This window comes from Panthera onca, chromosome B3 (assembly GCF_046562875.1).
Source record: "Panthera onca isolate mPanOnc1 chromosome B3, mPanOnc1 haplotype 2, whole genome shotgun sequence".
NCBI lineage: Eukaryota > Metazoa > Chordata > Mammalia > Carnivora > Felidae > Panthera > Panthera onca.
The window spans coordinates 46,930,639-46,948,329 of NC_138344.1; the positions used below are offsets into that span (position 1 = coordinate 46,930,639).

The 17,691-nt window shown below is 45.5% G+C and overlaps 1 protein-coding gene across 6 annotated transcripts in view; it reads right to left on the reverse strand.

Moving 5' to 3' along the window:
- The window catches only part of CGNL1 (cingulin like 1), a 159,572-nt gene that overhangs the window by 31,162 nt on the left and 110,719 nt on the right, over positions 1 to 17,691 (reverse strand). For all 6 annotated transcript variants that reach the window (XM_078448645.2, XM_078448644.2, XM_078448641.2 and 3 more), the window contains exons 9-10: positions 3,792 to 3,998; positions 2,456 to 2,560 (exon numbers count right to left, since the gene is read on the reverse strand). In XM_078448645.2, the coding sequence (XP_078304771.2) occupies positions 2,456 to 2,560; positions 3,792 to 3,998 (312 nt within the window). The remainder of the gene's footprint in view (positions 1 to 2,455; positions 2,561 to 3,791; positions 3,999 to 17,691) is intronic.

The window sequence follows — 17,691 nt, forward strand, 5'->3', positions numbered from 1 at the left end:
GGGGTGACAGCCCCTGAGTTACGGCTGACCTGAGTGAATCCTAGTACAAGCACGTTCCTCTCTGCCCCTGAGGAGGGGGAAGCTGTATTCGGAAAGAAAAGCTGCAGTTAAGCGTTTGCAAATCTGAACTCTTGAAAACACTTCTCGGGAGTGTCTTCAGGATGCCCAAGTTACTGCATGTGAGAGCAGCTTATAAACTGTAAGCAATGTACAGATATAAACTATTGTCCTCACACAGCCTCCGTGGGGACACAAGACTGAGTAGGCCCTAAGCGGTATCTTGCCACACAGTAACTGGGGACTGGAATGGCAGAAGCACTGGGGCTTTTCCCCTCTGTCATCTTGATGCACACAAGTCCAACAGAGTGGGAGGTGAAGGCATACGGAATCCATACCATGATCCACCCCCCGAAGGAGAGAACTGTGGCTTCTCCAGAAAAGGTCTCTTTACTTCTCCACCTGCAGAAGCCATTTCTCAGGGGAAACCTAGACATCGCTGCCGAATGCAGCTCACGTAGATTTGCACAACAGCACATCCTACCCCAAGCGGGAGGGGCCGAGCCGACAAACTGCGGCATCTTACGACCCACTGCCACCTTCTGACTCTTAATAAAATCAGACCTAAGTTCACACAGTCTTCAGCTACTATGTGAAGAGATACATTTCTCAATCATGAAGATGCTACGGATTGCTAAAAGCACAAAGCCTTCGAAATACAAAATACTATGTGTGTGTGTGGGGGGGGGGAACCCAGTTACTCTTTCCTCTTCCTTGAAGGGTAAGTTCCCTTTCCGTTGCCAGCTTAGGAAAGAGAGGCGTGCAGAAAGTTACAGAACCACAGGAGCTGGGTGTCTGGTTCCTGGTTTTAGAGAAAACAAAGTGATGGCGCACTTTGCTTCTGAGACCAGCTGAGATAAGGAAGGTGAGACTGTTGGGCCTTTCTGAGCATTTTTGCCAGGTGGCGCCTGCCATTTCCAGTTCCCACCGTCCCAACGCCGCTGGGGAAACAGGCCTGAACAAAAGCAACACGTCAGGGAGAATTTCCAAGGCAAGGCCAGAGATCTGGAGGTTGGGGTGGGTGGGGATTACAAGGAGATCTTTAGGCCCCGAGGCTATCATCTGCTCTCTCTGCGAATTAACCCTGAGCGGCAGATTCACAGCTGTGAAACTTAATGGTTTGACCAACAGATGATAAAGACAGGAGCCTGTAACAGCTGCACCCAGCATTCAGGGTGGATATGACAGGACACGAAGGTGCAGATTTTTGACCCTGTAGAGAAAGTATGCTTTTTCTCTCTTCCCGTCCCCAACCAGCTCACAGATTCGCACCCTGTGCTTCGGGGTCAGGTGTGTAGTCAGCACAGGCCTTTAACAGCAGCACGGTGAATCCGTATTCCATGCAAAATTAACCTAACAAGGGTTTGTTACAAAGATCTCAACTGAAAGAAAGAAGGCCACGGTGAGGACAGTCAGACACCAGACTCAGAAGAAAAGAGGGCTTTACTGTTTGCAAAAACACAGTCTCTGTGCAAGGCTGGAGAGAAGGCACAGACCACTGATCTGGGGATGACGGCTGACCTCAGTGAATCCTAGTTACAGCAGGTTCCTCTCTGCCCCCTGAGAGGGGGAGCTGTATATGGAAAGGAAAGCTGCAATGAGGCATCAGGCAGATTTATAAATCTGAACCCTGACTGCTTTGTCACTTTTCATATGCCCCTTCCCCACCTACCCTCGTTGACAAGTGGGTCCTAATGGAAAACATTAACAATCTCCTTTTTGACAAACTGCTCAAAATCACTGGCTTTTGAATCCTCAGAAACTGCCTGAGGAACCCTTGGTGCCGGTTCGTTAAAACCCGAGAGCAGGTAAAGGACGTATCTGGTTCACACTGAGGTCGCTGTGCAAAGTCATTTTAGAACTTTAGTGCAGGCTTTGGTTCTTTGTTTGTTTTTTTTAGAATGTACTTCCAACTATCTTTCTAACCTTCAAATGGGAAAACCTAATTTTCTAAGAATCTACTGATTTTGAATACAGATAGCTATCTCGTTTCAAAAAAACGGACTTCCTCCTGCTCCTTTTAATAGTCGTCCTGAAGGACTGTACTCTATGGAGTCTATTTGCCCAAAGGAGAAAGGAAATTGACTTCTGCCAGAGAGCTGACTCCACACTGCCTTGGGGACCAATCCTGCCGGCCTTCTCACACAATTCATATTTTATCTTTGGAAAACTGTCAAGTTCTTTAATGTCTATACCGAGGTTTCTCAACCTCAGCCAGATAATTCATTGTTGTGGGGGTCGTCCTCTGCTTTGCAAGGATGTTAGGTAGCATCCCTGGCCTCTACCCACTCGAGGCTGTCGGAGAGTGAAGGGGACCAATGGCAGTCTGTACATGACTCTCCAATTTTGCTTCTCAGGCTTCCTGTATGAGGAATAAAGACAACAGCTCTGTGTTTACCTGAGCATCTTCCAGCTCATTCTCCAGGGTCCTTCTGGCTGATGTGGATTCTCTTTCTTCCTTTCTTGCATGCACAAGGGCCTCCTCTAATTGTTGGGCTTCTCTCTACGATGAAACAGGGTCAGTGTGCATTTACATGTGTGCTATGCCTATAAAGTTGACTCAGTGGCATGGAAGGAACACAAGAGACATCTGAGGACACAGCCAGCAGTGGCTGTGGTCACAATGTGCCAGCCACAGGCCCGCAGTAGCTCATAACAGTTATGTTTGTTTTGTTTTTTTTTAATATTTATTTATTTTTGAGAGAGAGAAAGAGGCACATCCTGAACAGGGGGGGAGCAGAGAGAGGAGACACAGAATCTGAAGGAGGATCCAAGCTCTGAACTGTCAGCACAGGGCCTGACGCGGGGCTTGAACCCACAAACAGTGAGATCGTGACCCGAGCTGAAGTTGGTTGCTTAACCGACTGAGCCACCCAGCTGCCCCACAACAGTTATGTTCTTAGATGTGTGTGACCATCTGCGGTTACCTACTTAGCCAGATGTGAATATCTGAATCATTTGACTGAAAATACAAATATCGGGCCTCACCCTTGGAGCTTCAGAAACAGCAGGTATTGAATGGACGCAGGCACACAGAGTTTTGGAAAAGGCTTCCAGCTGATTCTGACAAATGACCATTTTGGAAGCCCCTGTTGGAATACATCTCCCTTTACATTTCTTTTGTCCTCTCTTTTACTTTTTTTTAAGTTCATTTATTTAGAGCTCAAACTCACCAACCGCGAGATCATGACCTGAGCCGAAACCAAGAGTCAGATGCTTAACTGACTGAGCCACCCAGGTGCCCCTGTCCTCTCTTTTCAGTGCCAGCTCTCACTGCCATTGGTAACATGTCTCTTGCCAAGAGCCGCCTGCCTCTAGATATCTGGCAAACCAGACCATTGGTTTGTTAAAACCTGTGCAACTTCAAAATCCATCAACTAAGTGTTCAAAAAGAAAACATAGTCATGAGTGACCGGGTTCAATGGTGGTATTAGGATGGCCTTTCAGACATTTAAAATCCTCTGTTCAGTGTCAAAAGGTTGAGTGTGCCTGATGTCTGGGTGAGTGGGGACCCTGACTTCATCAGCCCTGACCTTCGGCGAAGTCCGTCTCCCATGTTTACCACCCACAGGGAACAAGAAAAGTAGCTTGCAGAGAGGACTTATTCACGACTGCCTCCACCTTTCCTACTGAATTATGCTAATAAATCCCCTTGCACTTCCGAAACCACTGACACAGGAGAAAAGAAGTTTCCGCAGCTGCCAAGCCCGGGCTTGGGGCCCAGCGAGCCTTACCTCGCACTTCTTGAGCATTTCCTTCGCTTTGGCCTCGTCGCATTTCATGTCAGCAATCTGCCTCTGAAGCCGAGCGACAGTCTGCTCCAGCTCTTCGATGCTTCTCCGCAGCTTCTCATTCTCCTCCTGCAGTGCCTTCACGTGCATTTCAGCCCCCAGCTGGCTCTGCTCTGAAGTGTTGCTCCGACTGGCTAGGACCTCAACATTCTGTTAAAAACATGTAGCAAGTGAACATGGGACCCACTGTCAAGGGGCAGTCCTCAGCTTGGAGCAGGGAGGACATTTATTAAAAACCCTCTATGCGCCAGGCACCGTGCTAAGCCGGGGAACGACACGCTATAGCCTGGAGGCCAAATCCAGCATGCCACCTGTTATTAAACATAAAGTGTTATTGGAGCATCGCCACGCCCACTGGTGAGCACACAGTCTACGGCAGCTTTCACGTTACAACAGCAGAGTGAGTGGCAGATGCCTAAAGGAAAGGCCTCTGATGCTGCAAACCTACAATATTTACCACCTAGCTCTTCACAGAAAAATGTTGTCAACCCTTGCCTGTATTAAGTCTTTGACATGGGATTTCAAGCTTTTAACAGCTCTAGGAGGTGGGTACTATTCTTATCACTATTTTACAGACAAAGAAACTGAGACTTGGGTAGATAAGGAACTTGTCCAAGTTCACTTAGGAGGAAGTGCATTCGGGCAGACTGAATCCAGAACCTGTTCTTGTAACCACTGCCTTCCGCTGTGTTCATGTCCCTGACCTCTCACCACGTGCAGGACCCCTTAACAAGAGTTCTGGATGAAGGATGCTTTCTGTTTATAGATTTTTTTTTTTAATGTCCAATACAAAATGGAAATTAAAATTCATTTAAATTATGAAACAGCTCCTGGTGCAAGCTCTAGGCACGATCTTCTGAAAATGAGCTCGTGCTGCACAAAATTCATAACAGAAAGGCATGGTGACAATTACAGTGTGGTTATTGTTAGTTCCAGATGTTGCATGGGCTTTTTCTTTTTTGGCTCAGCAACACAAAGTGATGATAAGTGGCCTTGTCCAGAATTCCACTTCTCCCAGAAGATCTCTTGCCTTCCATCTCTCCACTACTACAAAGACGCCAATGTCAGCAAATCTAGTGCTCACAACACAGCGCTGCAGATGCCTGCAAGGAATGGAAGGCCCAGGGAGGGCAAGCTGTGGCTTCGAAGGCTATGTCATGGCCCACTTGGGAGAACTATGTGCCGGAATTGCTTGCTTACTTGCGTAGCCTTACAGAAATATCTTTAAATCTTGTAACAGTACAATAAGCTGTATTAGCCTGCACTGAACCAATTAGAGCATTTCAGAAACCAAAGCATCTTTTCACAACCCAAAAGTTTAATTCCATACATCTTGGAAAGACCATCACAGCCAAGCTACTGAGTCAGAACATGGTTAGCTTGCATTGCTAAGGAGAAAAGTAAAGTGCCCAACAGCTGGGACTTCTCAGGATTACGTGGGTATCCTCTCCTACTGAAACCAGCAAGATGAACAAGGAGAAATAAAGTGTGGTTGAAAGCCTGAGGAAGGAACCAAAGAATCCAATAACTGGCCAGATGGGGAAGGAGAAAGAAAAGTCTAGACTGTTCATTCCTGCCCTAACTTTCCCAATAAACATGAGACTACAAAGAGACAGTTATCAGGACAGTGTGGCACTGGCATAAGGATACATATACAATGCAATAGAATTGAGAGCCCCAAAATAAACCCAACATTTACAGTCAACTGATTTTCAATGAGGGCACCAAGAAAATTCAATGGACAAAGAACAGTCTTCAACAAAGGGTGCTGGGACAAATGGGTACTCACATGCAAAGAGATGATTTCACACCTGTTCCTTACATAATTGACACCCATTCCTTACATAGTACACACAATGAACTCAAAACGGATCACAGACCTAAATGTAACATTTCAAAAACAAAATTCTTAAAAGAAAACAGGAGTAACAAATATTTGTCACCTTGGTTAGGCAGAGTTTTAGATGCAACATGAAAAGCACGAGTAACAACAACAACAAAAATAGGTAAACTGGACTTCATCAAAACTAAACACTTTGGTGTTGCCAATGATACCATCAAGAAGGTGAAAAGACAACCCACAGAATGAAAGAACATAGTTATAAAGCATGTATCTGATAATGGACCCATATCTAAAATATATAAAAAATTCTTCAGCTCAGTAATAAAAAGATAGATAACCCAATTTAAAAATAGGCAAAGGATCTGGACCTCCTTCCAAAGAAGGTCTACAAAAGTCCTATAAGCACATAAAAAGATGCTCGACATCATTAGTTATCAGGGAAACGCAAATCAAAACCACAACGAGGTGCCACTTCACACTCACTAGGATGGCTGTCATCAGAAAGACAGATGATAGCCACTGTTGGGGAGGCTGGAGAGAAACTGGAACCCTTATACATTGCTAGTGGGAATGTGAAATGGTGCAGCCACTTTGGAAAACAGTTTCAGAGTTCCTTAAAATGTTGAACAGAGTTATACGACCCAGAGATTCCACTCTTAAGTTTACACCTGAGGGAAATGAAAACCTACGGCCACACAAAAACTTGCACAAAACCTCAGAGCAACATTATTCTTGATAGCCTAAGAGTGGAAACAACCTAGCTGTCCATCAACTGATGAATGGGCAAACAAAATGGGGTGTATCCATACCATGCACTGGCTCCAAAACGAATGACGTACTGAGCCATGCTACAACATGGATGAATATTGAACAACATTATGCTAAGTGAAAGCAGCCAGTCACAAAAGCCCACATGCTGACATTTATACAACATGCCCACACTAGGCAAATCTATAGAGACAGAAAGTAGATCAGTGGTTGATTGGGGCTGAGGGTGATGAAAATGTTCCCTGAAAATGACAGTCGTGTTAGATGTACAACTCTAGGCACACACTAAAAACTACTGGATCGTGCACTTTAAACAGGTGAATCATATGTCATACAAATTATATCTCAACACAGCCAATTCAAAGAGGAACAAAAGACAAAGGAAACTTGGATGCGGAGTTGGGATGGAGGGGAGAGATGAGGGGTTTACCTCAGTGGTCTGAGGTCGGCCGAGGCACAAGTGAGAGGAAAGAGCAGGCTGGAGATACCTGCCTAAATCTGGTAAAGCAAAGAACGCACTCAGGCAGTCAATGCTCCTTTGTTCACCCAGAAATCTCATCAAGAACAAGACCACTGATAACCAGATCTCGCCGAACCTGAATTCAGAACTAACTGGCGTCCTGACCTGTTAGATAAAGGACCCTTTGTTGTGGTGTGATGTTTAGGACTTGGTATTCTGTCTGTAAGCGGTGGAGGCACATCCTGAGTTCTGAGAACTTACTTGCAGGGAGGCCAGGCAAGTTAATCACTCGGTTTATGGCTGGCTGGCAGGAGTCTGCTCCAGTCCTAGCTTTCAGTAACACAAGCTGAGTGGGACTCCAGGGAGCCTGAATGGGTGGAGACACTTAGTCTTGTTTTGACTATCTGTAAAGTATGTCTTTCTCCTGTCTTCATAGTGTGGTAGACCACAGTATGTTTACAAATAAATTTACCTTAAGCCTCTGTTGGTAAACCTTTCCGGAACCCATCCCTGTCCCTGCCCACACACACAGTCCCCTATGTTATATCAAGCCCATAGGACTCAAACTTCCTTTTCCTGAAACCATACCTAATTCCCTGCATATCCCTTTGTTCAAGGCAGGTCTTACATGCAAGTTCTTCTACACGACTTCCCAGTGAAGAAAATGAAATTGGTCTAGAGGACCTCCAAAAGCCCCCCTTCCAACTCTGAACTTTGATCTATGTGTCTTTTCCAAATGCTTAAGTTTGTATCTCAGGAATGTTGGCAAAGGCAGAACTCTACTGAGCCCAGAGCTGGTAAGGACCTATGCAGAGATCACTGGAGACAAAGTACTGCTGACCTCACTGAAGTTACTGGAACCATACTAGATAAAGGACCTTGTGTTGTGTTTTGATGTTTAGGTGATTCTTTGATCTTAAGTCCTGTATGTCATAACAAGATTAGAGAGACTGCTGCATCATATATAAAAGTAAAGACCACACAGTTTCTAACGATTCCTTTAGCCATATCATTATCACCTATGTGATATCTATTTTAAAAGAATTGCATAAACTTGCTTTTTAATATTTTAACTACTATTTTATTCATGCAAGCAGGCATAAATAGTCAACAGAAACAAAAATTCCACTGCCACTGCAAAAGGCCGGAAACACCATACTAGGCCATCACCACAAGGGCAAAAGTAGCAGATGTGCTATATTCTGATGTTTTTCAAGACAGATCCACCCCTTAAAATTGCACTGAGATCATTTCTTCACCTTTCAGGCCGCCAAGGTCAGAAGGTGGGTGGGTGGTATAAGGGGAACCCAACACACACACTGCTGGGGGGCAGCTAGAAACTGGTATGAGCTCCTAGGGGGGCAATTTGGTAGTATCAATCAAAATTATAAAGTACATTCCCCTGTGACCCTGCAACTTCTCTTCTAGCTCTTTATCCTACATGTGTGCAAAATGACAATACAAACAGGATTATTAATTGCAGCATTATGTGAACAAAAGATTGAAATGAACTAAGTACCAACTGATGGGGCACTTGTTTAAATAAGTTCTATCAGTTCAGTGATAACCTGAGCAGCTGGAAAAATAAAGTAACAAGAAAGCAAGGAAAATGGAAGGGACAGAACAGTACACACAAGAGCAAAGTTTGTGTAAAAGGAAGGTAATGGGAGTTAAGTATGTAATTACCTGGCTACACAAGAAACTGGTAACACTGGCTGGCTGTGAGGAAGGGAGGCAGAGTTATGGAAAGGAGGAGAGGAACATATTCCCTTGCAAACCTTCTTGTAAGTCTTGATTTCTGAACAGTGGAAATTTAGGAGAGATTACATGTTTTTAAATAAATACACCTTTTCTTTGAAAAGACGATCAACGGCCACAGGCACTTGGAGGACAACCACCTCCCCAGACCAGTTCTCACCTCCTCCAGCCTCTAGAAACCCTTCCACAGCACATTCACAGATACTTCTGGGCCATGGAAGACAGCAGAGCCTGGAGCCTGGGGAGCAGCTGTACAAACAGAGCACAGCGCCAATGAAATCTCCCACGCGGGTTCACATAGTTAAGAAATTCCTTTTCACCACATATAGGTGGGAGAGTGGAAAAGGCCCAGATGGCCCAGGACTTGCACTTATATGAGCATGTCTCCAAAATTTCCACCCAGCAACCTGTAGGAAGAGAAGTCCAATGTGGGCTGATGGGAGGTAGCCAAGGGGCTGCAAAGAACTCCCTTTCAAGGTTTGGGTTTTTCCATCAAAATTACCAATACAAAATTACAAGTACATTCTGCATTCGACTCCACAATATTTTTCATCCTACTCCATGTTCTCATTTTATAAGACACTGCGCCCTTGGTGTTCTGGACGAGGTACCACTTCTCCCCTGCAGCCGTTCCAAGCGCTCTCCCCCTCACCCACCTGGCACATGCACACAGATCTCAACCCGAGCAACACAGACATAAATCATCTCAAGAATGGAATCCTCAGTTTTAACTCTAAAAATGTGTATCTAACAGTGTAGAGGAGGGAGCAGAGGGCTCTATGGTCAGTCAACCACATCAGACTCAAACCCAGGCTATGGCTGTTTGCAGCATCTTTCGCTGGGCCTGGCCTCGTAGGGCCTTCTTTTCCTCACTTGTAAAAGGTGGATGAAGTTACCTACTTACTACACTGTTGTAAATATCTGGACAAGAGTCCTCACTACTGACATGACTACCAAGCCAACAAAACCCACACGTGTTTTCCAAAGGGTAGGGCTCGGCACAGTTCATCTGCTGTGGTTCTAAATCCCCACACGTGGTTTCAAACTGCAGCCTGCACATTTTTGCCAGCTAAATATCAACCCTACATTGCTCCAAAGAGAGAGTCAAGATCCTCTAACGGTCTTTCCAGGACAACTGCACTGCACAAATTAGATGACCTCCTTCTTATTAGTCCAAGGGCAAATCAGGTTTCTTGGTTGGCTAATTCATTAAAAATTTAGCCTCATTTCCCAACTGAGGATGGTCTGCTAAATTGATGGCAACTAAAAAAAAAATTTCCAAAACAGACAAACAGCATGTTTCAGTGTGTTAAATTGCTATATTTCCACCACTTCTAAAATAGTTGACTTTTAACCATATGCTCCAATTACTATTTAAAAGAAGAAGAGAGAATACACGACTGTATCACAAGGGAAAAAAAAGCGCAAAATCCCAGTCTTTGCCAGGTACCACCATTCACTGCAAATACTGACTTGCTTATCAGCTGGCACATTTTCATGATTTAATGTTCACATTTAGAAATGCTCACACTGTCTCCTGGGACCACAGGAAACTTTTATCCACAACAAGCACAAAATTCCCAAACGGTAGCAGAAAAAGCTACGCGTGAGTATTTTTTTTGACCCAAAGCTGCTGATGCACTTTCCTTGCAGGAGCACAGACACCTCGGACGGACAGGTTTGCTCCTGTTGGGTAACAAGTAGCCTAGGACAAGGCCCTCCTGGCTTGCCCTAGTATGGACCCAACACATGGACATATCAGGCTTTACTAATTAACAAGGCGTCGGCCAGAGCCAGCTTTTGTTTCTTTTCTGTCTCCCTTTTTTGCTGAATGAGTGAAAACAGCTGAGGCGTGGAGGCCAGGAGTCCAGGGAATGGAATGTTGCTTTGTCGGTTCCACGTCACTGGCCACCCCCCACCCTTGTGTTGAGGCTGCACGAGCTCAGCTGACCGGTACCCAAAGTGTCCCCTAGGTCAGGTCATCGGCTGGGAGGTTACCGCCTTTTCAACCATCACAGCTGTAGACGTCCACTTTCATTTCCACAGTGAGGACCTGGGTCACAAATAAAGAGTCCCTTTCTCACTTTGAATGTGTAGAGAACCAGGTCCCCTGTATGGGGTCCTCAGCGTCCCCCTCACCTGAACAACAGGAAACAGTTTAGGAAAAGAAACACCATACAATGTAGTTGTAAGCCACTCACTTCATCTCTTTCCCTAGCTGGCTGGGAATTTCACTGGCCTAAAGCCTCCAAGCCAGGACTTCTCACACTATGTTGAGCACAGGACCCACCTGGGGATCTTGTTCAATGCTCACCGTGGCTCAGGAAGCCTGGAGCAGGGCCCCGACTCTCCATTTCTAACAAACTTCCAGTTGATGCCAGTGATGCTGGGCTGTGGGTCTCACTTTGAGGAGAGGCTGCCCGATCTCAGGGCCTTCCTGCAGAGGCTCACAGCTCAAGCCCCAACTCTTCAAGTCCTCGGTGCTTCTTGATATGACTCCCAGTGCCTGGGATTGGGTGTCATGGGACTTGGACACTAGCACATGCTTTGCAGCCAGCCCACACTGTGACCTATGCAAACATCTGACCTCTCTGAGCTCCATTCACATCATTAAAGAAAGTGTAATAGCTCTAAGTAGGTCAGAAAATTAAAAAAAAAAAAAAAAAAAGAAAAGAAAAGCTAAGAGATAGTAGAGCTTGAAAAAGCTGACACCCTTGCACTAATGTAAAGTGATGGGGTTTCCCTTCCTCCTCTGACTCTGCCTACTTACCATTTTTGGTCACGGTGGGGTTGAGCCATGGAAAAACATCATTTTTTAAACCCCTTCTCTAAAAGCGACATCAGAACTTCCAAAACTTCTCTCACTCTATTTTCCAAATGCCAACACCGTTCTTCCCCAGCATATTTGCAGTTCAGAACTGAATCGGTTACGCAGCTGGACTGCTCAGTAAGCTGTGTCGGTCTGTGTTTTGGCAAGGGAGCAGGGCACGAGTGAGACGGAATCAATGTGGCAAAGGAAAAAGCAAAGAACTGGAGGGTACTCGTTACCAAAACCCCAAATATTTCCAAGGAAGAGTTGATTCCAATGCCGAGAACAGTGGGTAGGAGATGTGGATTCTGGACCAGACTCTGCTAATAATACACCGCATGAGGACTTCGGGCAAGTCATTTAACTTTGTCTGCCTTCAGTTTGCTCCTCTGTTCATGAAATGGTCTAGCCAATTTCAGCGTCCCTGCCAGCTCTCACAGTCTGGGATTCTATAATGAACTTGAAGAAACTGGGCAATATTCAGCAATCATGGGATTAAAGAATTCCAGAAGTTTTACTCTTTAACATCATGCTTAAATTTTCATTTTCAAATGCTGTCACCTAATCTCAGATCCTTTTTATCAGTGTCCCTTACCTGGCATCTAGAAGTGAGGACCATATCCAAAAACGGGAAACTTCTGGCCAGTGAGCAAAACAAAGTGTCACTAACTTGCCTTAAAAGTCAGTTTAGGGGCGCCTGGGTGGCGCAGTCGGTTAAGCGTCCGACTTCAGCCAGGTCACGATCTCACGGTCCATGAGTTCGAGCCCCGCGTCAGGCTCTGGGCTGATGGCTCAGAGCCTGGAGCCTGTTTCTGATTCTGTGTCTCCCTCTCTCTCTGCCCCTCCCCCGTTCATGCTATGTCTCTCTCTGTCCCAAAAATAAATAAAAAACGTTGAAAAGTCAGTTTAAATGTATATGCTTACCGAAGATTCTATTTACATCCTGGTTTGTTCGCTGCTCTGGTGGTAGTTTTTCTGCTCAAACCGCCTGAAACATACCCCCTTTTCAACATATTCAATTAGCCAGTTTTCCCTAAGTAACTCCATGGTTACATAGGTTAAAAACATCATTGGTTTTCTTCACCATGTCCTTGTGAAATAAATCAATATAATTCCCTTTAAGTAGTTAAGAAACCAGCAAGATTTGCTCTCCGAATGGCCTGTAATTTAGACACAGGTCCAAAACAAAAGTTATACTAATAAAACACCTCACACTTGCTTAGAGAATGCATTTTATACAGGTTCTCATTTAAGCCACAAAATAACGTTAAAAGAGATACCCAAGATAGGGATAAAAACACCTATGATAAAAATACTCTGCACCTAAATAGGTCAGGTGATTTTCCCAAGAAGCTACCTGCTCAGGCTTTGATATATGGTATGATCCTACTGAAACTAGAATGAATATAGAACATTTCTATATGAAATGTTCACAACAGGCAAATCCAGAGACAAAGAGTAGGCTAGGGGTTGCCCAGGGACCAGGGAAGGAAGGAATTTGTATGTAAGGGGCTTCATTTGGGGGCGATGGACATGTTTTGGACTTAAAAAGTGGTAACGGCTACCCAACCTTATGAATACATAAACACTAAGAATTGTATACTTTAAAATACTAAAAATAGTGAATTTTATGTTAGGTGAATGTTAACTTAATAAAAACAAACAAAAAAAGCCTTGGAGTAAGCCGATCTGACTCAGCCCTGCTTGTTCATCTCTAAGCCTTGGTCTTCCTGTTGTTCTAGTCATTAAGATAGACATTGTACTAACCATGGAGCACTGCTCCGGGCACAGGGTAAGAAATCAACCCATGACAGCTACATATTAAGGTTCGGTAGCCAAAAGTCACACGACCAGAAATAGTATCCAGCTTTCAATCCCTGCCCATGATCTCTGCTACTTTCTTCAGAGTAGGGCAGCAGCTTCAGGAAAAATTCCCCACAGTCAGCCAGAGAATGGAAAAGAGCCACACCTATCAGCTGGGGGCTTTCGCTATGTCCATTCACTCACCCTGATTTAAAGGGGGGAAAAAGGAATATGCAATTATATCACCAAAACTGTTTCAGGGGCTTCTCTGAAACAGTGCCGGGTTACAGACTTTTAAACACGCTTTTGCCTTTATTCTTGTTTTACACCACTCCTTAAAAAATTCTTAGAATATTTTCCCCAGTGTCCCTGGGTCCTCTCAATGCCCAGGAGATAAAAAGAGGCTCCCATCATATTTATAAGATGCCACTTCCCTCACCCTGAGTGCTACAGTCTAAGATATAATCTTGTAACCAGCATGCAGAAGTTCCTGTTTATGGACCCCTACACCTTCCCATGGTGTAGATGGCCCTCCAAGGAGCTCCGGCCGGCAGACAATGCCATGCACCTAGAGCTCTGCGTCACCAGGAAAATATGGTGTGGTGGGGGGTGGGGTGGGGCATGAAAAAAGCAGGGGTTAGACCAGGTTAGATTCACTTTGTCACCAATAGGTCAGACAGCTTTACAAATGGTTAAAATCAGCTCGCTGTCAGCACACACAGGCCCAACAGGTTGAACAGGATTTTTGAAGAGAGACATAAACAAGCAGGTTCTCCAGAGCATTGCCTACTGGGGAGTTATGGGGACCCCTCCAAGATAAACCAAAGGCTCAATATGGAAGCCAACAGGTCCTAATCGAGTTCACAGATCTAGACTGTTCCCTTCTCAGAAATCATGTTACTATGAAAGCTCATCTTTCAACTTTCACATTGCTGCTACCATATTTCCATAAATACTGAAAGGATTAACACTAAGTTATAGAAATCATGCCATTTAAAATTTTTAAATAACAATTCTTAGAGCAGTAACTCTCAATCCAATGACCATTCCATTAGTGCCTCCTTAAACCCCCAAACTAGACCAAATTTCCATGCAGAAAATTGCTACCTTTTGCCTTTGTCCCCCACTTCCATGGCTGCAGGAGTGAAGGTAGCAGGGAATGGAGAAAGAAAAGGAGGACTGAGGACTAACGTCAAGGTCAGGAGGCAAGAAGCTAGACCAAACCTCTCACCAAATTTGAGACTGGTTCCCACAATCACTGGGATTAAGACATACAACAAGGATGACCTTTATTTATTTCCTCCCAAGGATGACCTTTATTTATTTCCTCCTTCAAAGACGTTGGCTGTTCCCTGCAACAGAGTTGAGCAGACTGAGCTCCTGCAAAGCCCACCCAGGGTCTCCGGACCCCTCCTTGCAGGCCAGCCAGATGGGGTCAGCAGCCAGCTCTGACAAGCAAAGGGAGCAGGGCAAAAAAGAGGAAATGTCCTAATCCAGGCAGGGTCACCTGCCCTTCCTGAGGTGTTGCTCAAGTAACAATTTCTCTGAATCACAGTTTGGTTTTCTTAAAAGCAAGGGTAGTGTTATGGATCCATTCACTGCATGGATCAAGGAAAATGACAAATAATGGTGCCAAATGTCAAAACACTCATCACTACATGAAGAGCAGTGTATTGGAACAAACTGGTGTATACCACCCAGAAGTTATAGAATATAAATTACAGATTTCCTCCCAGACAGAGGCTTGAAGGAGGTGTGGTGAGCTTCTGGCCTCCTTCCCCTTGGACCACTTATTTCTAAGCCTTGGCTGTACACGACTCTCACTCAGTCCCTCCATTTCTGACTAAAGACAGAACAAAATGTCACCTTTCCGGTTAGAAGAGCTGAGAGAAACAGCGGGGGAGGGATGGAGTAACCAAATCAAAACAAAGACCTACCCCAGGACTGCTCGAGGGCCAGGACCCCATCATTTTTTTTAAATTAATTAATTAATTTTGAGAGAGAAAGCATGAGAGGGGGAGGGGTAGAGAGAGAGGGAGAGAAAGAGAATCCCAAGCAGGCTCCGCACCATCAGCACAGCACCCAGTGTGGGGATCAAACCCACGAACCACGAGATCATGACCTGAGCTGAAACGTAAAGTTGGACACCTAAATGACTGAGCTAACCAGACAACCCAACCCCATCATTTTTTTAAAAGAAAGGCCATTTGGGCACCTACCACAGAGGTCCCTATAAATCACGATGGTGGTCATTAATGCTATTCACCAAATATATCAGTCCTTCTCACCTCCAGGCACACGGAGAATCATGCTTGCCTTCCCCTTGAGGACCGTTGTGATCATATGACTAGTTCTGGCCAATGAAATATGAGTGCAAGCAGCACAGGTCATATCCAGGTCCCAGCTCTAAGAGCCACTTAGTGATTCAAATATGCCCCTCCCACTGTTGCAACAATCACAGACACTTGGGCCCCCAGTAACTGTGATGAGTAAAGCAACCTCCACCCACACACTGCCATGACCCACACGAGGAACGTACTGTGAGCAAGAAATAGTCTTTTCTTAGTTAAGCTACTGAGATGTTGTTACTGCAACATAACCTAGCCTATCATGGAAAGACCTACCAACACAGGTTGAGCCCACCTACCTCCAGTCCACTGAGAACAAAACTTTGAGCATATCTCAAACTTCATTTCAGGGAACCAGTGAGGCTTTAACAAGGAAAGGGCATGGGCTTCCATAGCCAGGGAGACTTAGGTTCAAAACTTGACTCTGCCACGTACTAGCCATGGGACTCTGAGACACTCGATGACTCTTAACTGAGTTGCAATTATCTCAATCTTGAAATGGCAATTCTATTACCCACCACATAGGGTTGTGGTGCAAATTACAGGTAATGAATGGAAAGTACACAGCACGTGGCCAGGCACACAGCGTGCACTAAAGAAACAGCGTGACTGTAGTGACCCTCACACCATTATCTTAACCCTACTTTGATCACTTACCAGCTGTGCAACTGGAGCCTCAGCTTTCTGCTCTGCAAAATGGGGACATAGTGCTGTGTCCACTCTCAGGGCGGCTGTAAGAGCTCAGGGTGTTTCTGTGGCAGCACACAGCTCAGAAAGTGAAAGTACCCCACTTTCCTCCACATGCCACACTTTATCCAGCCTGTCCTGAGTGAGCCCCAGCACACCAAGGGCCAGTGAAGCTGCACCTTCATACACACAGGGAGCCCAGTCCTTGACTGGCCTTCTGCCCTGGACTCTGCATTACTCTCTGGGCCCCACCCAATCAGAAGCCTACTCCCCTACCCCCAGCCAAGTCACCGGCTGCCATTTACTAGACCACAAGCACTGCTTCTGTTCAGGAACTCTGACTTTGGGGGCCCCACGCACCAACCTGACCCGTGAGATCCCCACACCAGCCCAGCCAACCCATGAATCTGAGAAGCCCCCTTGAATACTATCCACAGAGATCTGGCCCATTCCTGGGGCCACCTCTGCAGGAGGTGGAGGGTGGGGTCCCTCACCAGGGCTCCTGCTGATCTACTATTGCAGATTCAGAGAGCAAGCCTGGTGGCCCCTCCTAGCCCAACTTTAACACTCAGCACTCCAGCGAGGCTCTGAAGACATCTAACCTCACATCCAGGAAAATCTGCCATTTGCCACCAAACCCCTGGCCAAACGCAAAGAGTGTCCTGAAGTGTGTGTCCATAGATGGTAACTTCATGAAATGCAGTCACTGGTCCTGAAACATCCCAAATACTCACAAACCTCTGAGAGTGGCCTGTGTGGAAGAAATGCTAGAAACAGAATGGAGCAGGCAGCCTGGTCCCAGCTCAGCCCTTCACCTGCTGTTTGACCTGAGGCAAGGCACAACCTCTCCGAGCCTCGTTTCCACAGCCATCAAATGTCAGGAGAAAAGGGAATCTAATTAAGGATCTAAGCTCACACTTGATTGTCTACACTACACAAGTTGTAGGAAGCACAGTGCCATTCGTAGAGTCTAAAGCCCCACGATTGAGTTAAACATGTTCACAAATGAAATAATAAGTCATCACAGCCTAAACAGAGGGTTGTGAGCACAGAGGTCTAATGGCCTCTAAGAATGTGTCTATCTCTGTGATTAAGAATATGGCGCCTACATGGCAGATAAAGGTGACTTCCTCTCTCTGGCCTCCCGAAGTTTCCATTTCTCCAGATAAGTTAAAACAGACCTGGATATTTACTCGTTCTTCCATATCTTACTCATAAAGTGGTAGAATGTCAGCACTATGTGGGACACCAAATTTCTCTGGTTCAAACCCCAATGTGAATTTCTGATATCCCCCCCCCATCTCTCTCCACCCTGCCATATCTCTGGCTGATAAGCAGCCATCCAGTCTCTGCTTCCAGAGGTTGGA